Source organism: Oncorhynchus mykiss, chromosome 8 (genome assembly GCF_013265735.2).
Source record: "Oncorhynchus mykiss isolate Arlee chromosome 8, USDA_OmykA_1.1, whole genome shotgun sequence".
Taxonomy (NCBI): domain Eukaryota; kingdom Metazoa; phylum Chordata; class Actinopteri; order Salmoniformes; family Salmonidae; genus Oncorhynchus; species Oncorhynchus mykiss.
In genome coordinates this window covers 28102002-28124246 of record NC_048572.1, presented here as the reverse complement: position 1 = coordinate 28124246, position 22245 = coordinate 28102002, and the positions used below count along the sequence as shown (strand labels likewise).

Genomic DNA, 22245 nt, shown 5'->3' with positions numbered 1-22245 from the left:
GACTGCAGGGTTAACACCCCTACTCTTAAGATCGGTACCATGGGATATTTAGTGACCACAGAGTGTCAGGACATCCCATCCTACTGCCCTGGGATATTTTTTTCTTTCACCAGAGGAAAGAGTGCCTCCTACTGGCTCTCCAACACCACTTCCAGCAGCATCTGGTCTCCCATCCAGGGACCAACCCTACTTAGCTTCAGAGCTAAGCCAGCAGTGTGCAGCAGGGTGGTATGCTGCTAAACCAGCAGTGGGCTGCAGGGTGGTATGCTGCTAGCTGTAAAGTTGTATGCTGCTGGCATACCTACATGTAGGCGGGGGATAAGTGTCTAGGCATCAGGATAGATAATAATAAGAGTAAAAAGTATCAGCATCGTATATGGTGGGTGTATGTATGTGTCAGTGTGTGTGTATGTGTGTTAGCAAAGTATTAATTGATGAACACTGTTTGTGTACTGTATGGTTGCATTCACCCCCAATTCTTACAATAAATGTAACATGCTTGCTATAGCTGTGCTCTGTTCTTTGGTTGTCTTTCTCCAGCTCAGGTCAGGATGTCCAGAGAGCCAGTGTAATCATCAACCTGCCAAACCTGGTGCGTCAAAATCCAGCAGAGACCTTCCGACGGGTAGTGCCAAAAGTTCGGGTGGGCCAATTAATCTGTTCTACTCTAAAACATAATATTCATATTAACCACTGTACTGTTGTAAAACCGAAATTTTATGACTGAATAGAAACATTAACTAATAACAAATGTCCATGAAATTATAATTATTCCTTTTTGGTGTGTCTTGTCCATAGTAACAAATGGTCAATTAACCTCTTCACTCCTAACCCTTCCCCACTTCTAACCCCCTCTCGACCTCTGACACAGGAAGTACTGCACGTAGCCGGGGCAGACATGCAGCTAGCGGCGGCAGGCTCCTTCCTGACCTTGCTCCAGGATGACATTGTCCTCATCCAGACGCACACCCACTCCATCCTACAGATCGTTTTACTTAACCTGGACCACCGGGACACAGGTCAGCATGGTTCTTATAAGCATAACATAAGAGATGTCATAAGAAGTTGTGATGATAATAACTTATGACAGGCTACCACAATTGATTCGACAAGATCATGGCAGGAAGTTAAAGTTGTCTTCAACGTGTCATTAGCATGGCATTAGTAAGCAAATAACTTATGCCAAACCAGACTGATTTGACAAAAACCAAGGCAGTCAGGTTTGGCGGTGTCAGCCTTTGTCCTATCGTGATTATGTACCCATAAAACATTGTGATATACAATGGTATCACCCCTATTGGCCACCCCCCCCAAAAAAAGACAAACCGCAACAACAACAAAAAATCCACTATAGCGAGAAGTCGAATGATACAACCAATCTCCCATCTGACTGCCACACAGAGGAAATGTCAGCCCGCGCAGAGAAGCATGAGATTTTCCCTCAACTTTCTAGTTTTCCACTTTAGTTAACACTATCAACGTTTTGTTCTACTGTGGGAATTGTGATCTAATCAACGCAATATTAGCCACTTTCAATGTAACATTCTGAAACAGAATTAACTATGCAAAACTTGGAATGCAAAACTAACTGTGCAAGAGATTTGTAGGCAGAGGGCATTGGAGTGGGATTCTATTGCATTGACAGGCACGCTCAGACCTGACTGGTGCACCATAACCAATCAGAGCTGCAGTAGGCCTATATGCAAATAGCCATTGCCATATATGGATCTGTGCCATTCACTTTGAACTGGACTGGGTTTACGAAAAAGTTGGTACTTTTTGGAGAAATGTCCTCTGGTCTGATGAAACAAAAATAGAACTGTTTGGCCATAATGACCATCGTTATGTTTGGAGGAAAAAGGGGGAGGCTTGCAAGCCGAAGAACAACATCTCAACAGTGAAGCACGGGGGTGGCAGCATCATGTTGTTGGGGTGCTTTACTGCAGGAGGAACTGGTGCACTTCACAAAATAGTCAGCATCATGAGGCAGGAAAATTATGTGGATATATTGAAGGAACATCAAGACATCAGTCAGGATGTTAAAAGCTTGGTCGCAAATGGGTCTTCCAAATGGACAATGACCCCAAGCATACTTTCAAAGTTGTGGCAAAATGGCAACAAAGTCAAGGTATTGGAGTGGCCATCACAAAGCCCTGACCTCAATCTTATAGACAATTTGTGGGCAGAACTGAAGAAGTGTGTGTGTGAGCAAGGAGGCCTACATACCTGACTCAGTTACACCAGCTCTGTCAGGAGGAATGGGCCAAAATATACCCAATTTATTGTGGGAAGCCTGTGGAAGGCTACCCGAAACATTTGACCCAAGTTAAACAATTTAAAGGCAATGCTACCAAATACTAATTGAGTGAAATAAATCATTGTCTCTACTATTATTCTGACATTTCACATTCTTAAAATAAAGTGGTGGTCCTAACTGACCTAAGACAGGGAATTTTTACTGCGATTAAATGTCAGGAATTGTGAGAAACTGAGTTTAAATGTATTTGGTTAAGGTGTATGTAAACTTCCGACTTCAACTGTATGCATAATTGGTTAAAATAACACGATGCACAGGCCTCCCGAGTGGCGCAGCAGTCTAAGGCACTGCATCACAGTGCTAGCTGTGTCACTACAGATCCTGATTCAATTCCAGGCTGTGTCGCAGCCGGCCTGGACCTGGAGACCCATGAGGTGGTGCACAATTTGCCCAGCACCGTCCGGGTTAGGTGAGGGTTTGATTGCCCGGGATGTACTTGTCTCATCGCGCTCTAATGACTTCTGTGGCGGGCCGGGCTCATGCACGCTGACATGGTCACCAGGTGTTCTGTGTTTCTTCTGACACATTGGTGCAGCTGGCTTCCGCGGGCATTGTGTCAAGAAGCAGTGCGGCTTGGTGGGGTCATGTTTCGGAGGACGTAAGGCTCTCGACCTTCGCCTCTCCCGAGTCCGTATTGGAGTTGCAGCGATGTGACAAAACTGTAACTACCAATTGGGGTACCTTGAAATTGGGGTACAAAAATAAATAATCCTAATTTAAAATAGAAATATAAAAAAATACAACTACAAAAAATATCAGACGATGCATGGATTTCCACCTAAATAGACATAACATTTTTCATGAGGTGGCCATAAACACTAACTGCTACATTTGCATAGTTTTTGAAAGGTCTGGAGTAAACACCTTTCTGGTAAAAATATATGTATATAAATTGCTGAAGCTCAAGAACTTAATGTAGTACAAATAGTAGGAAAATATGAAGAATCATATATTTTTTTTCCAATTCAACAAAAGTCTTGAAATTAATTAAATCCTTTCTAAATGTAGTAACAACGAAATTATAAATGACTTATAAGAAATGTGATATCTTGTACTATGTGTAAAATAGATATGGTCATATTTAGTACAATATTGGCACTATTTAATATAACTGCAGACAGAGAATTTTCTCCTAAACGTCCACTGAGCAGCACAGAGACACAGTTTAAATGCGTGCAGACTCGTTACTTCAGCTTTAAGCACAAAGTGGTTTTGTCCATCTATGACCAAGAGAAAGTGGTCTTGTTCAATTCTATTACTTTATTTACTTACGTTGAGAGCTCTAATTGCTGCTGAGAATATCACAGCGAGATTAAACTAGTATTGTTGCATCCGCTAGATTCTCTCGTTTATTATGCACTATTGCAAGCGAAGCTGTAAGTTTCACAGACACAGGGAATCGTTCCTTTATCTGGATAGGCCCGGAAATGTGACACGTCCCTATGCAAATGTGGGGTCTGATACCTGACTCTTCAAGTCATCCCCACTGGGAGAGTGGGAGCAGAAAGATGGGGCTTTCTTGCACTATAAGACACATGACCCTACGATGTTCACAGAGCGCTTTGTACATCCAAACCAGTCCAGAACCACTCAAAGCCCCCTAAATAGGGGACTTAACATCTAAGCGGTATCATAATAACCAAATGTAGCCTATTAATTGCTGAATATAGAAAGATGCATGCCAATCTATAGGTCCTGCATAACACCAATTCATTTAAAACTACACCATGTCCAGGCCCGTTGAAATTCTGTTCAGGACAGTAGATTTTTGGCCAACTGGCTCAATTGGGCCAGTAAGAAAAAAGTTAGTGTTGGACCCTGAATGTAAACAATGTCATGTTTTGGCAGGACATAAAGCTGGGTATTTTTTATTTGTGTAATGTCTTCCAGTGGCAAATTAAGCCTGTCCAAAATGACATTGCAGAGACTTGTGGATTGTATAGTAACAACCGGGCGAGTTAGATACAGCCAGACTTACACAGCCCCGCTTTCAGCTTTGCAGTATTCCTGTCTTAGCTCAAATTTAACTTTGGATTGAACGTTAAGTAACATCACTTCAAAAGTCTCAAATAGCATGCTTTAAGCTTGTGTACAATTCATGTGGCACCTTACTTGGCAGGAATCAATCTTTAGCCATTGTTGGCACGAGAGGAACAAGCCTGTTGCTCACTCAGGTTTTCAATTCAGCATCCTACTGTTCCAGGATTACAGTCGATGAAAGCTTCTTCTCACAGATCTGTTGAATGTAGCTAGTGTCTGTCTGGCATTTCGCCCACAGTGTGAGCGAGGGAGTGAATGCAGCAGTTTGAATTTATGACAGAGCTTAACCGTTGTGACTTACCGTCACTGGTGGGCTGTAGGTTGGCAGGGCATCATACTCTTTGGCACAGGGATGTTCCATTTCGAAACTTCAAAGACCCTGGAATCATTATTAAACATTGGTAGCAATTTTCAGTGTTTTTAAAATGTCACTTTTTCTCTCTCTGTTTCTCTTCGACAGTGGTGAGCAACGCATGGCTGGAAACTTTGCTGTCTGCAATCGATGCTTTACCAAAGGAAACCATCAGACAGGAGGTAACAACAACCTGAAATGTACACTAGCTAACACATTAACGTAACACATACAAGCTCCTGTCTCCTTCCGTGGCCTCCAACTGCTTTTAAATGCTAGTAAAACAAAATGCATGACTAGCATCACTACTCTGAAAGCTTCTGACTTAGAATATGTGGACAACTACAAATAGCTAGGTGTCTGGTTAGACTGTAAACTTTCTTTCCAGATTCACATTAAGCATCTCCAATTCAAAATTAAATCTAGAATCAGCTTCCTATTTCGCAACAAAGTCTCCTTCACTCATGCTGCCAAACATACCCTCGTAAAACTGACTATCCTACCGATCCTTGACTTCGGCGATATCATTTACAAAATATCCTCCAATACTCTACTCAGCAAACTGGATGTAGTCTATCACAGTGGCATCCATTTTGCCACCAAAGCCCCATATACTACCCACCACTGCGACCTGTATGCTCTCGTTGGCTGGCCCTCACTACATATTCGTCGCCAAACCCACTGGCTCCAGGTCATCTATAAGTCTTTGCTAGGTAAAGCCCCACCTTATCTCAGCTCACTGGTCATCCCCAAAGCCAACACTTTCTTTGGCTGCCTTTCCTTCCAGTTCCCTACAGCCAATGACTGGAACGAATTGCAAAAATCACTGAAGCTGGAGTCTTATATCTCCCTCTCTAACTTTAAGCATCAGCTGTCAGATCAGTTTACCGATCACTGTACCTGTACACAGCCAATCTGTAAATAACACACCTCATCCCCATATTGTTATTTATCCTCTTGCTCTTTTGCACCCCAGTATCTCTACTTGCACATTATCTATCACTCCAGTGTTAATTCTAAATTGTAATTATTTTGCCTCTATGGCCTATTTATTGCCTTACCACCCTACTCTTCTACATTTGCACACACTGTATATATATTTTTCTATTGTGTTATTGACTGTACGTTTGTTTATGTGTAACTCTGTGTTGTTGTTTTTGTCGCACTGCAACAGTTAACAATAAATCAGTTCGCCATCTAAAATAAATTTGACCAGTCTTGCTTACCGTTAATTAGCATAATTTATGGAATTAAATTGTCACGTGTGTTTTTTTGTTAGTTCGTCATGTATCTATTTATCAGTCGTGCACAGTGCCTAGTTTGAGCGGAATATCACCTGTCGGACAGCGAGGGCTGCATCTTCTCAAACAGCTGGTTGCTAATGGAGTGAAACGTGTTCTTATAAGCCCAATCATTGTGCAAAAGTTCTAAATGCAATCCCGTGTTAAAAACAGTGTTTTGATGACAGCGATTAAAAAGAGATACAGTTTTTATCTTGAACTGTGTGTTCCATTTATGTGCATAGGCAACACGGTAGGCACGCTACCTTGCAATCTGAGCTGGAGACCGTATGCATTTTGAAAACATATACTTAATTGTTTGAAACCTGTATGTTTTACTTCATATTATGAGGTATGTCTTACCTTGCTTCAAAGTAGCGTAGCCAAAATCAGACTATGCGCATTTGTGTAGGATAGATTATTGCCCAACCCCAAACATTATAACACTCAGGTTTGTAATGGTGGTTAATTGTCACACTTACTTTTGAATGCTAAAAGTATCTTATATAAAATATATTAATAACCCCAAGCACACATCAAAATCCATAAAGAAATGGTTAATTGACCAGAAAATCACAATTTTGCAATGCCCATCTCAGTCTCTGGACTTGAACCCAATTGAAAACCATAATGGTTTCAATTGAAGAGGGCAGTCCATAAGCGCAGACAAAGGATGTCAATGATCTGGAATATTCTGTATGGAGGAATGATCCAAGATCCCTCCCAATGTGTTCTCCAGTCTCATAAAACATTTTAGAAAAAGTGTCGTTATCCTCCCAAGTTGAGGTTTTGAAAACAGGGATGCCAATAATTTATGTTTTTGAGAAGAAAAAAAATATTACCTTTTAAACACCCCCCCCCCCCCCCCCCCCCCCCTAAAAATATTGTATTTGTATTATTTATTTTATGCAGTATTTTTTTGCTCATCTTTATCAAGGGTACCAATAATTTTGGACCTGGCTGAATAGTCCTAGGTATATGTTGTTGTTAGGGAGACTTATGGGTCAATTTGTAATATATTTGCTTTTATTACTGTGCAATTATTTTTTTGTACTTTCAAACCATTTTCCCATTTTGATCCTAATGTCACACATTGGACCCATTATTTATAGAAAGACTCTTATATGGCACATATAGGGCCAATTTGCATTCAGTTGGTCAACTGACCACCTCCATTTTTCCTCAACTCCCTGACATTTAGATTTTTTTTGTATTTTGTTGCATCTCATTTTATTAATTTAAATGTGTTTCTTGTATGTGTTACTGTAATTCTCCATTCAGCTTGCTTTTTAGTCCAAAACTAGGCTTACTCAGTGTCTGGGAAACCGTCCCATAGTATCTTACCTGAGAATTATGCCAGGCTTCTAAGGAATTTCTGGGCATATTTCTGGGCATTAAAACAGTACTTTTTCAAAATGTCTTGCTGTGCCAAGGTCCATTTGTAGATATGACAAACTCTCTCACAGGGAGATGCCAAGCACCATGTTCATTAGCAATCATTTAACAATAACCCATGTTATGAAATACATTTCTGAAATAAGCTCCTGACAATGCAGATACAGTGCAAGTATTCGGCCCCCTTGAACTTTGCGACCTTTTGCCACATTTCAGGCTTCAAACATAAAGATATAAAACTGTATTTTTTTGTGAAGAATCAACAACAAGTGGGACACAATCATGAAGTGGAACGACATTTATTGGATATTTCAAACTTTTTTAACAAATCAAAAACTGAAAAATTGGGCGTGCAAAATTATTCAGCCCCCTTAAGTTAATACTTTGTAGCGCCACCTTTTGCTGCGATTACAGCTGTAAGTCGCTTGGGGTATGTCTCTTGAGGATCTCTGAATGATCCAATGTTGACCTAAATGACTAATGATGATAAATACAATCCACCTGTGTGTAATCAAGTCTCCGTATAAATGCACCTGCACTGTGATAGTCTCAGAGGTCCGTTAAAAGCGCAGAGAGCATCATGAAGAACAAGGAACACACCAGGCAGGTCCGAGATACTGTTGTGAAGAAGTTTAAAGCCGGATTTGGATACAAAAAGATTTCCCAAGCTTTAAACATCCCAAGGAGCACTGTGCAAGCGATAATATTGAAATGGAAGGAGTATCAGACCACTGCCAATCTACCAAGACCTGGCCGTTCCTCTAAACTTTCAGCTCATACAAGGAGAAGACTGATCAGAGATGCAGCCAAGAGGCCCATGATCACTCTGGATGAACTGCAGAGATCTACAGCTGAGGTGGGAGACTCTGTCCATAGGACAACAATCAGTCGTATATTGCACAAATCTGGCCTTTATGGAAGAGTGGCAAGAAGAAAGCCATTTCTTAAAGATATCCATAAAAAGTGTCGTTTAAAGTTTGCCACAAGCGACCTGGGAGACACACCAAACATGTGGAAGAAGGTGCTCTGGTCAGATGAAACCAAAATTGAACTTTTTGGCAACAATGCAAAACGTTATGTTTGGCGTAAAAGCAACACAGCTGAACACACCATCCCCACTGTCAAACATGGTGGTGGCAGCATCATGGTTTGGGCCTGCTTTTCTTCAGCAGGGACAGGGAAGATGGTTAAAATTGATGGGAAGATGGATGGAGCCAAATACAGGACCATTCTGGAAGAAAACCTGATGGAGTCTGCAAAAGACCTGAGACTGGGACTGAGATTTGTCTTCCAACAAGACAATGATCCAAAACATAAAGCAAAATCTACAATGGAATGGTTCAAAAATAAACATATCCAGGTGTTAGAATGGCCAAGTCAAAGTCCAGACCTGAATCCAATCGAGAATCTGTGGAAAGAACTGAAAACTGCTGTTCACAAATGCTCTCCATCCAACCTCACTGAGCTCGAGCTGTTTTGCAAGGAGGAATGGGAAAAAATGTCAGTCTCTCGATGTGCAAAACTGATAGAGACATACCCCAAGCAACTTACAGCTGTAATCGCAGCAAAAGGTGGCGCTACAAAGTATTAACTTAAGGGGGCTGAATAATTTTGCACGCCCAATTTTTCAGTTTTTGATTTGTTAAAAAAGTTTGAAATATCCAATAAATGTCGTTCCACTTCATGATTGTGTCCCACTTGTTGTTGATTCTTCACAAAAAAATACAGTTTTATATCTTTATGTTTGAAGCCTGAAATGTGGCAAAAGGTCGCAAAGTTCAAGGGGGCCGAATACTTTCGCAAGGCACTGTACATCCAGTTTGAGGCAATTGTTTTATACTACCCTGCAGTACAGGTTAGCTTTTTAATGCCAATGACTGTATAACCATTAGTATATCTTATATGGGGAATTAAGATGGCTTCTAATGGAACAGTGCCATTGGAAGAAACTAAGTTGGCTATCATTTCTCAGTATGACAATACTGTGCCTGACAACTCAAGTCAGCCACAATTACTTGTAAAGAACTGTGGTTAGTTAGGAAACTAAACTTGACAACATAATTTAGCATGGTCCCTATGGAGCCCTGGTAAAAAAAGTGCACTATAAATGCAATAGGATGTAATTTGGGATACAACCCATGGTGTCCTTAAACAGGCTGTTCCTTCCCTAACACCCTAATAGCCTGTACCCATTGGTTTATCATGCAGATCCTCAGCCCGCTTGTGTCCAAAGCTCAGCTGTCTCAGTCCCTGCAGGCCCGTTTAGCCAGCTGTCGTATCCTGGGGAAGGTGGCCTGCAAGTTTGAGTCTCCCATGTGAGTTTGTATCTTGCTCAATCACCAAACAGAAGGTCTGATGCTTGTTTTTCTACAAGGGAATGTCTTGATTAAATGCTTATTTTTCTGTAAGAAAATGTCTTGATTAAATTAGTTAAATAGATGTAGGGGCCATAGATGCTACGGTAGGATTAATTAGTTAATGATAGAAAGTTTAGACCAGGGGTGGGGCAAACTTTTTAGCTCTAGGGCCACATCAGGATTTACAAATTCAACCATGTGCCACACATTTGTTCGTCAAAATCAATTTGCTGGCCAGAAAAAAAAACTTCCTATCTACTTTTAGACTTTCAAGTGTTGTTTTTCCAACCCAAAATAATAATTTCTCCAAACAACAAGAAAAATATCCCCCATAGGCCGCATTTAATTGGCTGGCGAGCCCACCCCTGGCCTGGACAATAGATGTAGGACCCATAGCTTCTAGGCTAAATTAGTTACAATAATTTCACAGCTCATCTAAATTAGTTTCAATTATATTAGCCTTTTTTTAAATCTAGATTGTGCCCTTTGGGACAGCTTTCCAAAAATCAATCATAATTTGATTTCTCTTGATATGCCCCAAAATTGTATGAACCCCTTTTGGCAGAGTGAAGAAGGACCTCCTGCCCCTGGTGAGGTCCCTGTGCCAGGACGTGGAGTACGAGGTGCGCTCCTGCATGTGTCGCCAGCTGGAGAACATCGCCAGAGGAATCGGGTAAAAGAAAAGAACAGAGAAGATAGAAAGAGGAGAATAATCCTTTCAAATAATCTAGAAAACAGCTTTGTATGGTGTCACATTAAAATCGTAGGAGAGCTCATTGTAATGGCTGGAATGAAATAAATGGAATGGTTTCCATGTGTTTTATGTGTTTGAAACCTTTCCATTTATTCCATTCCAGCCATTACATTGAGCCCCTCCTCTGATTTTTCCACCCACAAGACTCCACTGGTAGAAACAGTCACATTATTCAAACCGAAAGGTATAACGGTTAAATTGAACAGTGTCTTTGAAAAGGCTAAACACACCTTGTTGACCTGAGGATATAGACCAGTATGCGAGACTAAATACTCCTGAACTTTTGTTTGAATACGAAAACAATTCTTAGAAGCTTTGCTTTCAGTTGAAGCTTATGTGTTGGGTGGCGGGGGGTTCTTTTTTCCTATCATGAGCCTCCAACAGATGACTGTAAAAGCAGGCTTATTGCAGCCCCCCCCCCCCCCCCCCCCCCCCCCCCCCCCCCCCTGATAGAAGGCACACTGCAGAGGGTCTGCAATCCATTTCTCTCTGTGGCAGAGGATCAGTCAGGGTTGTGTTAATTGGGGCCCTCAACAGAAAACAAATATGAACATTTCTTATTGGACAAAACCAGATTGTCCCTCCATGTTTCATTCAGTTTTCTTCTGTTTGGTGCCTAATAAACATGGCCCAGTTTCCCAGAGCTCCTGCAGATTCAGTTTGCCTCTCCAAGGAACGCAGCAGCAACACTGTGTCCCAAATGGCACCCTATTCCCTATATAGCGCACTACTTTTGAGCAGAGCACTATGGGCCCCCACTATAGGGAATAGGGTGTCATTTGACAACCACACACTATCAACCCTGATAGACTGCAGCAGCCCCCTGGGATCAACCGGCCCAGTCAAGAAAAACGATTTATAAAATGCTGCCCAGTTACCCGTGTAGCAAATGCTTTATTTTGCAATCAGGAAAGTGGCAGGGGGAAGGTAGTGCTTACTTTGGTATTAATGCTTAGTGGCACTACAACTAATGGATACATATTGACCAAATAGAGAAACTCACACGACGGCACACTAAGTGTGCAGTATATTCTTTGGGCTGGTTTCTCAGACAGGAAACCAGCCCCTAGAGTGCATCTCAGTATCATTTGTCCTATCGTCTCCCCTTTCATGTTATTTTATTATGTCTTATTTCTTATCCCCATCCTCATAGAGATGTTCTCCTTCGATAACATATATAGATATTGATCCATTAGTTGAATAGAAAATATTTGCGCTACTGACAGGTGCAATGAATTGAAACACCAACACTAATTGGTGCACAGAAACAAATGACCTGATTCTTTGAATGGATCTTTTTGTGTTTTGTTCATTAGTCCATCAAACTGTAACACAATACTAAAATAGTTTTCTTGTGTGAACTATCTCTTTAACGGTGCTACATTAATACAGTATGTGCTAGCGTTAGTTACTGTCAAACTCACTGTTGAATATTGGTATTGGAGTATCGCAGGCCACCAACTGCAACAGTGAGTTATCAGAATATGTATTTTGTCAGAGGGTGATTGACTTATTAAGGAGAAGGTGTATTATGTGTCAGTCACCAACACAACCCTGTAACCTTGACATGACATGTTCTGTAACTTGATTCTCTTGTCATCCTTCATTGGTCTTTTGGATGCAGTTTAATGAAATGTGCTGTTTTACATTGCCAATGTTGGGGGACGGAGATTCTATTCTTCTTAGCTCCTACACTTAGGGATAGCCTAGTTCACAATAAAATAGTATCATGTTTCCATACATCAGCAGTGGTCTTAAACTAAAGTCAAGTCCATTTCCTTTTTTTGACACTTGTTGGATAACAGGCACAATAAACACAGCAAATAGGCAGTGACTCATGTTCGTAGCATTCATAATGATAGTATTGTTTTTACAAAAGAGATGCAGCAAAAAATGACATCAGCTTTGCACCCTAAAATAAATTAAATTGGCAGCTCTGACTCGGTATCTCGATGTGAATGGCATCAGCATGCTTGTATTTGTAGTTGTATTTGTGTCAACCTTATTTTTTATATTCATTTATTATCCATTGACAGTTAAGTATATTAATATGAAAAAAGGGGGAGAAAACTAAAGAAAGATAAATAATAATTCAAGAATGAGGTTGCATTAAATTGAGAGCACAGGGAAGATCATCTTCCAGAATGATTTTACCCCCGGGCTTTCCCACATCATATGGATTAAGGTACCTTGGGTGTCATTAGAGCATAGAGTACAATTGGGTGATGGTTTGGCTTTAATGTCATAGAATTTCCGGGGAGTAAAGTACATTCTGGGAGCAAAATTAAAGTGAATCATTTGGTGATTTGGATTTCTGGAAGATAGATAGAGATATATTGTGCCATATTGTTTGCCAATTAAGAACATTGTTGGATGTTTGTAGATCTTTTTTCCACAATTTGTCAATTGAAAGCGGCTTGGATGAGGACTTTACTAGACGGGAATTCATTGCAGAGACGAGACCTCTTTTTCCAAGCAGTACTTTATGAAAGGGATGAAGGTGAGGCTTTGTTTTCCAAGATACCCCATGAGCGTGCATAGCAAAATGTAATTGTAAGTAGAAAAGTAATGAGGTGCCAGGCAGGTTGTACTTTTGTATATCTTGGAATGCACAGAGAATGTACGCCAAACAGAAATGAAGTGAGAAATAATAGAGCCGATTCTTAATTTAGATTGTTTCAGAGCTACGTTGGAATAGATAAGGTTTTGTTATCTGTGTTGGTGAACACATCTTTATTATATTGGATGCCATGACAAGCAAGTTTCTGGATTTAGCCAAGTAGCAAGAATGCAGAGAAAATGACCAAGAGTACCATTGGAAGTTTGGGAGGCTTTTGTCTCTGTAATATGGAGAGTTTAATTCTTGTTTCATTGTTCGTCCAGATACGTTTTGAGATTAGGGAGTGCATTTTCTTCCAGTGCCCATCAGGTGGTGGTACAAGGCGCATTGTACTTTTTTTATGACAAAATGGTGTAACCTGCCCCAGGCTTGTTGGATTACTCAGAGGGGTATACTACAAAGCAGGTGTGAGGAGTTGACTTTGGTCAACTCTGAGTTCAACTCGGGATAACCGGTCATACGAAAGTGGCTCACCTTTTAGCCAGGTAACTTTCTATGGCAATGAATTATTCAGAACTAACCTGCTCCAGGGGAGGCTAACTCACAGGTAACTCCACTGAAATGACTGAGCCAATATGTTGAGGACCAATGAAATAATATTCCCTCCCTCTTGCAAAGATTGCGTCATCATCCCCTTCATTTGACGAAGACAATTGATCAAATGTTTTTTTATTTAAGAAAATTATAATGTTAAAATATATGACATATACAATTGAAGTCGGAAGTTTACATACACCTTAGCTAAATACATTTAAACTCAGTTTTTCACAATTCCTGACATTTAATCCTAGTAAGAATACTCTGTTTTAGGTCAGTTAGGATCACCATTTAATTTTAAGAATGTGGAATGTCAGAATAATAGTAGCGAGTGATTTATTTCAGTTTTTATTTCTTTCATCACATTCCCAGTGGGTCAGAAGTTTACATACACTCAATTAGTACTTGCAATTGTTTAGCTTGGGTCAAACGTTTCAGGTAGCCTTCCACAAGCTTCCCACAATAAGTTGGGTAAATTTTGGCCCATTCCTCCTGACAAAGCTGGTGTAACTGAGTCAGATTTGTAGGCCTCTTTGCTCGCACACGCTTTTTCAGTTCTGCCCACAAATGTTTTATGGGATTGAGGTCAGGGTTTTGTGATGGCCACTCCAATACCTTGACTTTGTTGTCCTCAAGCATTTTTGCCACAACTTTGAAAGTATGCTTGGTGTCATTGTCCATATGGAAGACCCGTTTGCAACCAACTTTAACTTCCTGACTGATGTCTTGATGTTGCCTCAATATATCCACATAATTTTCCTATCTCATCATGATGCCATCTATTTTCTGAAGTGCCCCAGTCCCTCCTGCAGCAAAGCCCACCCACAACATGATGCTGCCACCCCCGTGCTTCACGGTTGGGATGTTGTTCTTCGGCTTGCAAGCCTCCCCCTTTTTCCTCCAAACATAACGATGGTCATTATGCCCAAACAGTTATATTTTTGTTTCTTCAGTCCAGAGAACATTTCTCCAATAAGTACGATCTTTGTCCCCATGTGCAGTTGCAAACCGTAGTCTGGCTTTTTTATGGCGGTTTTTGAGCAGTGGCTTCTTCCTTGCTGAGTGGCCTTTCAGGTTATGTCGATATATGACTCGTTTTACTGTGGATATAGATACTTTTGTACTGGTTTCCTCAGCATCTTCACATGGTTCTTTGCTGTAGTTCTGGGATTGGTTTGCACTTTTCGCACAAAGTACGTTCATCTCTAGGAGACAGAACGCGTCTCCTTCCTGAGCGGTATGACGGCTGTGTGGTCCCATGGTGTTTATACTTGCGTACTATTGTTTCTACAGATGAACGTGGTACCTTCAGCCGTTTGGAAATTGCTCCCAAGGATGAACCAGACTTGTGGGGGTCTACAATTTTTTCTCTGAGGTCTTGGCTGATTTCTTTTGATTTTCCGATGATGTCAAGCAAAGAGGCACTAAGTTTGAAGGTAGGCCTTGAAATACATCCACAGGTGCACTTCCAATTGACTCAAATTATGTCAATTAGGATATCAGAAGCTTCTAAAGCCATGACATAATTTTCTGGAATTTTCCAAGCTGTTTAAAGGCACAGTCAACTTAGTGTATATAAACTTCTGACCCACTGGAATTGTGATACAGTGAATTTTAAGTTAAATTATTTGTCTGTAAACAATTGTTGGAAAAATGACTGGTGTCCATGGACAAAGTAGATGTCCTAACAGACTTGACAAAACTATAGTTTATTGACAAGAAATTTGTGGAGTGGTTGAAAAATTAGTTTTAATGACCCCAACCTAAGTGTATGTAAACTTCCGACTTCAACTGTAGTAAGAATGACTGAATGCATTTTAAACTTGACGCGCAAACGTCCCACCTCGACAACAGCCAGTGAAATTGCAGGGCACCAAATTCAAAACAACAGATATCCCATAATTAAAATTCTTCAAACATACAAGTATTATACACCATTTTAAAGATAAGCTTCTTGTAAATCCAACCACAGTGTCCGATTTCAAAAAGGCTTTACGGAGAAAGCACACCATGCGATTATGTTAGGTCAGAGCCTAGTCACAGAAAACCATACAGCCATTTTCCAGCCAAGGAGATGGCTCACAAAAGTCAGAAATAGCGATTAAATTAATCATGAACCTTTGATGATCTTCATCAGATGTCACTCATAGGACGTCATGTTACACAATACATGTATGTTTTGTTCGATAAAGTTCATATTTCTATCCAAAAATCTCAGTTTACATTGGTGCGTTATGTTCAGAAATGCATTGTCTCAAACAAACATCCGGTGAAAGTGCAGAGAGCCACATCAAATTACAGAATTACTCATCATAAACATTGATCTAAGATACAAGTTAACATACATTTAAAGATAAACTTCTCCTTAATGCAACCGCTGTGTCAGATTTCAAAAAGGCTTTACGACGAAAGCACACGACGCGATTATGTTAGGTCTGCGCATTGCCACAAAAACCATACAGCCATTTTCCAACCAAGGAGAGGGCTCACAAAAGTCAAACATAGCATTAAAATGAATCACTTAGCTTTGATGATCTTCATCTTGTGGCACCCCCAGGTCTCCATGTTAGACAATAAATGTTCGTTTTTTTCCGATAATGTCCCTATTTATGTTTGTTCGTGCATTTAGTTCAGAAATCCAAAGGCACAATGCGCGCTCTCAACATCAAGAGGAAAAGTAAAAAAAAGTACAATAAAAGTGAGTAGAAACATGTCAAACAATGTTTAAAATCAATCCTCAGGTTGTTTTTGTTATAAATAATAAATAATATTTCAACCGGACAAAAGCTTTGTCAATAGAAAAGGAGAAACAGGACTCATGGCTGGAAATTTCCACTGGCCTCTCATTGAAAGTGCTGTATCTCCCTCATTTTTCAGAGTAAACGCCTGAAACCATGCCTAAAGACTAGCCACGTGTAGAGGAAGCCATAGATATCATGAACTGGGTCCTAAGTCTTTGTATGGTGGATAGGCTTTCAATAGATAAACAGCCTTTCAAAATAATAGTACTTCCTGGTTGGATTTTCCTCAGGTTTTCGCATGCCATATCAGTTCTGTTATACTCACAGACATTATTTTAACAGTTTTGGAAACTTTAGAGTGCTTTCTATCCAAATCTAATAATTATATGCATATCCTAGCTTCTGGGCCTAAGTAGCAGGCAGTTTAATTTGGGCACGCTTTTCATCCAAAATTCCGAATGCTGCCCCCTACCCTAGTGAATTAAAAGCCTGTTTCACACAATATCCTGTTGAATTGGCAAGATCGTTTAAAAAAAAAATCATTTTTATTTCAGCTGAAATGAAAATGTGGCACTGACTCGCCCATGGATTTATTTTTCACCATTGTCTCAATGAAGAGTTTGGCGTTTGACTAGCCATTATGCAGTTACAAGCGCAGACGGTCGACCGATATCCACCGTTGAAGTACGATTAAGCCTGAGCTGGAATCTGAAGCTGGTTAGCTTTAGAATACCCTGAGTAGCTTGCTTCGTAGGATACCCCTTTTGGTTGAGAGATCTCATGTGGATCAGCCATGACTAGGGCTGTTGCGGTGACCGTATTACCGCCTCACCAGCTGTTACGTGTCATGAAGGCAGTCAAATTCCACATGACCGTTAATTAGGCTTCTCCAAGCTCTCATGCTGCTGCTGGTCATTAGTAGCCTACCAAACTTACTATCTTTCCTGGTACTCAGCACTCTATTGTCCCTCTAATCACTCTGACATTGCAAATGTATTTGAAATCTAATCGATTACTTCATGAGAGCCCATAAGCTCATGTTGCTCAACATTTCTGTAGGCTATGCAATTGCAGGAGAAAACAGAGTGATGGCCACTAATAAAGAGAGGAGCAGCCCATCAGCTTTCTATAGTCTAGATCTACTATATTTATTTCTCAGCTTTCCTAATATTAAACACATTATTTATTTTTTACAACAGGAGTATAGCCTACCTGGCTGGCATAAAAATAAACCAGGGGGAAAAGCGTCCTCCATTCTCTATTTAAGTGCATAGATGACATGTATTTTTTCCCTCTGCCCCTTTTTCGATACAGGTGCATGATAATGGTCCATTCTAAATCAAAACAAATGTCACATACAGTGCCTTGCGAAAGTATTCGGCCCCCTTGAACTTTGCGACCTTTTGCCACATTTCAGGCTTCAAACGTAAAGATATAAAACTGTATTTTTTTGTGAAAAATCAACAACAAGTGGGACACAATCATGAAGTGGAACAACATTTATTGGATATTTCAAACTTTTTTAACAAATCAAAAACTGAAAAATTGGGCGTGCAAAATTATTCAGCCCCCTTAAGTTAATACTTTGTGGCGCCACCTTTTGCTGCGATTACAGCTGTAAGTCACTTGGGGTATGTCTCTATCAGTTTTGCACATCGAGTAAATTTTTTCCCATTCCTCCTTGCAAAACAGCTCGAGCTCAGTGAGGTTGGATGGAGAGCATTTGTGAACAGCAGTTTTCAGTTCTTTCCACAGATTCTCGATTGGATTCAGGTCTGGACTTTGACTTGGCCATTCTAACACCTGGATATGTTTATTTTTGAACCATTCCATTGTAGATTTTGCTTTATGTTTTGGATCATTGTCTTGTTGGAAGACAAATCTCCGTCCCAGTCTCAGGTCTTTTGCAGACTCCATCAGGTTTTCTTCCAGAATGGTCCTGTATTTGGCTCCATCCATCTTCCCATCAATTTGAACCATCTTCCCTGTCCCTGCTGAAGAAAAGCAGGCCCAAACCATGATGCTGCCACCACCATGTTTGACAGTGGGGATGGTGTGTTGCTTTTACGCCAAACATAACATTTTGCATTGTTGCCAAAAAGTTCAATTTTGGTTTCATCTGACCAGAGCACCTTCTTCCACGTTTGGTGTGTCTCCCAGGTGGCTTGTGGCAAACTTTAACCAACACTTTTTATGGATATCTTTAAGAAATGGCTTTCTTCTTGCCACTCTTCCATAAAGGCCAGATTTGTGCAATATACGACTGATTGTTGTCCTATGGACAGAGTCTCCCACCTCAGCTGTAGATCTCTGCAGTTCATCCAAAGTGATCATGGGCCTCTTGGCTGCATCTCTGATCAGTCTTCTCCTTGTATGAGCTGAAAGTTTAGAGGGACGGCCAGGTCTTGGTAGATTTGCAGTGGTCTGATACTCCTTCCATTTCAATATTACCGCTTGCACAGTGCTCCTTGGGATGTTTAAAGCTTGGGAAATCTTTTTGTATCCAAATCCGGCTTTAAACTTCTTCACAACAGTATCTCGGACCTGCCTGGTGTGTTCCTTGTTCTTCATGATGCTCTCTGCGCTTTTAACGGACCTCTGAGACTATCACAGTGCAGGTGCATTTATACGGAGACTTGATTACACACAGGTGGATTGTATTTATCATCATTAGTCATTTAGGTCAACATTGGATCATTCAGAGATCCTCACTGAACTTCTGGAGAGAGTTTGCTGCACTGAAAGTAAAGGGGCTGAATAATTTTGCACGCCCAATTTTTCAGTTTTTGATTTGTTAAAAAAGTTTGAAATATCCAATAAATGTCGTTCCACTTCATGATTGTGTCCCACTTGTTGTTGATTCTTCACAAAAAATACAGTTTTATATCTTTATGTTTGAAGCCTGAAATGTGGCAAAAGGTCGCAAAGTTCAAGGGGGCCGAATACTTTCGCAAGGCACTGTATATATGTATATATATTATTTAGTATATGTAAAGACACGTTTAAATGAAGAATAGTCTGATATATGATCCACAGACGATGAGCCACATCGACACTGAACACTGCCCTATCCCATCTGGACAAGAGGAATAACTATGTAAGAATGCTGTTCATTGACTATAGAATTCAGCATTCAACACCACAGTACCCTCCAAGCTCATCATTAAGTTCGAGGCCCTGGGTCTGAACCCTACCCTGTGCAACTGGGTCCTGGACTCCCTGACGGGCGCGCCCGTTGATTACATTGGTAATCAATGTCTCGTCATTGATTACCAACAATGACGAGACAGACTACAGGGAGGAGGTGAGGGACCTGGGAGTGTGGTGCCAGGAAAGTAACCTCTCACCCAACGTCAACAAAACAAAGGAGCTGATTGTGAACTTCAGGAAACAGCAGAGGGAGCGCCCCACTATCCACATCGACTGGACTGCAGTAGAGAAGGTGGAAAATCTTCCCCAGCGTACACATCACTGACAAACTGAAATGGTCCACCCACACAGACAGTGTGGTGAAGAAGGCGCAACAGTGCCTCAGGAGGCTGAAGAAATGTGTCTTGTCTCCTAAAACACTCATAAACTTTTACAGATGCACAATTGAGAGCGTCCTGTCAGGTTGTATCACGGCCTGGTACGGCAACTGCACCACCTGCAACTGCAGGGCTCTCCAGAGGGTGGTGCGGTGTGCCCAACGTATCATCAAGGGCAAACTACCTGCCCTCCAGGACACTTACAGCACCCGATGTCACAGGAAGACCAAAAAGATTATCAAAGACAACAACCACCCGAGCCACTGTCTGTTCACCCTGTTTTCATCCAGACGGCATGGTCAGTACAGGTGCATCAAAGCTGGGACTGAGAGGCTGAAAAACAGCTTCTATCTCAAGGCCATCAGACTGTTAAATAGCCATCACTAGCACATTAGAGGCTGCTGCCCTATATACACTACCGTTCAAAAGTTTGGGGTCACTTAGAAATATCCTTGTTTTTGAAAGAAAAGCTAATTCTGTCCATTAAAATAACATCACATTGATCAGAAATACAGTGTCAGACATTGTTAATGTTGTAAATGACCATTGTAGTTGGAAACGGCTGGTTTTTAATGGAATATCTACATAGGCATACAGAGGCCCATTATCAGCAACCATTACTCCTGTGTTCCAATGGCACGTTGTGTTAGCTAATCCAAGTTTATCATTTTAAAAGGCTAATTGATCATTAGAAAACCCTTTTGCAATTATGTTAGCACAGCTGAAAACATTTGTTCTGATTAAAGAAGCAATAAAACTAGCCTTCTTTAGACTAGTTGAGTATCTGGAGCATCAGCATTTATGGGTTCGACTACAGGCTCAAAATGGCCAGGAACAAATAACTTTCTTTTGAAACTTGTCAGTCTATTCTTGTTCTGAGAAATGAAGGCTATTCCATGCGAGAAATTGGCAAGAAACTGAAGATCTCGTACAACAGTGTGTACTACTCCCTTCACAGAACTGTGCAAACTGACTCTTAACTAGATTAGAAAGAGGAGTGGGAGGCCCCGGTGCACAACTGAGCAAGGACAAGTACATTAGAGTGTCTAGTTTGAGAAACAGATGCCTCACAAGTCCTCAACTGGCAGCTTCATTAACTTTTACCCACAAAACACCAGTCTCAACATCAACAGTGAAGAGGCGACTCCAGGATGCTGGCCTTTTAGGCAGAGTTGCAAAGAAAAAGCCAAATCTCAGACTGGCCAATAAAAAGACAAGATTAAGATGGGCAAAATAACACAGACACTGGACAGAGGAACTCTGCCTGTTCATTGACTATTGCATAAAACATTTTTTATGATGCTAGTTTTTTTTTATTAATTTGGGATCTATCGCATCCCACGACTGTTTGGAATATTTATTTCTCTCACAGAATATAATAGGTGCATAGTGGATTGACATAGGCTAGTGCTTTTCCTGTTTGTTAGACCTACTCATCTTGTTGGCTGACGAAAAGTAAATGTGGACAGTTCTTCCAATATCTTCAAAATTCACCTTGGATGTGTCTGTCTTAACTTGAATTCTGTGAGAAAGACCCGATCACGTGATTGGGAGCTGTGTGAGTGTGTACAGAGTGTGTACCGCCTGCGCAAAAAATGTAGCAGAGCTCATGCCTTTCAAAACTTTTTTCAAATCTTCATTAGAGTCTCATCATGCAGCCTTACAATGTATTAAACATCTAAACATGTAGCCCAATGTTCGTAGAACAACTAAAGTTACGTTATTAACTCTAAATTAAGCATATAGGAATACCTATTTCTTTGTTAACCGCTCAACACATAATAGCCGTGTGCACACTCCCTCAAATCATTTGGAGAAAATATTTATATTTTATTCAGCTTTGTTCAATTGTATTCTTCATACTATAAAATAATGGCATGGATTTATAAGCAAACTAAATGAACTAGTGTAGCCCACAGCCATTTGGCATAGCCAGATCAGGGCCTAACATAAGGACAACCCAGCGTATGCTATTCTGTTCTTCTGAAATATGCTTCTTTAGAACTGTCTAAAATAAATTATGGATTTATTGGGAAGGTGTAGGCTATATTACATGGATTTATTAGACTTTTATTAGACTGAGGCTATGTGTGGAAGCCAGGAGATGCAAAATGTGTTTATGTTAATTAGCGGTCAATTGCTGTGAGACCGACAGTTATTTGCTTGACAATCACCGGCTGTGACTTCCTGGTTGTTTCTGAGCAGTCGGTTGTCTATTTTTGATAGTGTTATTTTAGAAGCCACGTTCAAGTTTCTAGCTTGTAGAAGCGGAAGTTTGCCTAAAGTTTGGTCAAACAAAGGGAGGTTGGTGAACAGAACTCTGTT

The 22245-nt window shown here is 40.7% G+C and overlaps 1 protein-coding gene across 4 annotated transcripts in view; it reads left to right on the top strand.

Annotated features, from left to right (window-relative positions):
• The window catches only part of ppp4r4 (protein phosphatase 4, regulatory subunit 4), a 127516-nt gene that overhangs the window by 53428 nt on the left and 51843 nt on the right, over positions 1–22245 (top strand). For all 4 annotated transcript variants that reach the window (XM_036985225.1, XM_036985226.1, XM_036985228.1 and 1 more), the window contains exons 3-7: positions 541–643; positions 872–1019; positions 4818–4891; positions 9593–9699; positions 10307–10414. In XM_036985225.1, coding sequence (XP_036841120.1) covers positions 541–643; positions 872–1019; positions 4818–4891; positions 9593–9699; positions 10307–10414 — 540 coding nt within the window. The remainder of the gene's footprint in view (positions 1–540; positions 644–871; positions 1020–4817; positions 4892–9592; positions 9700–10306; positions 10415–22245) is intronic.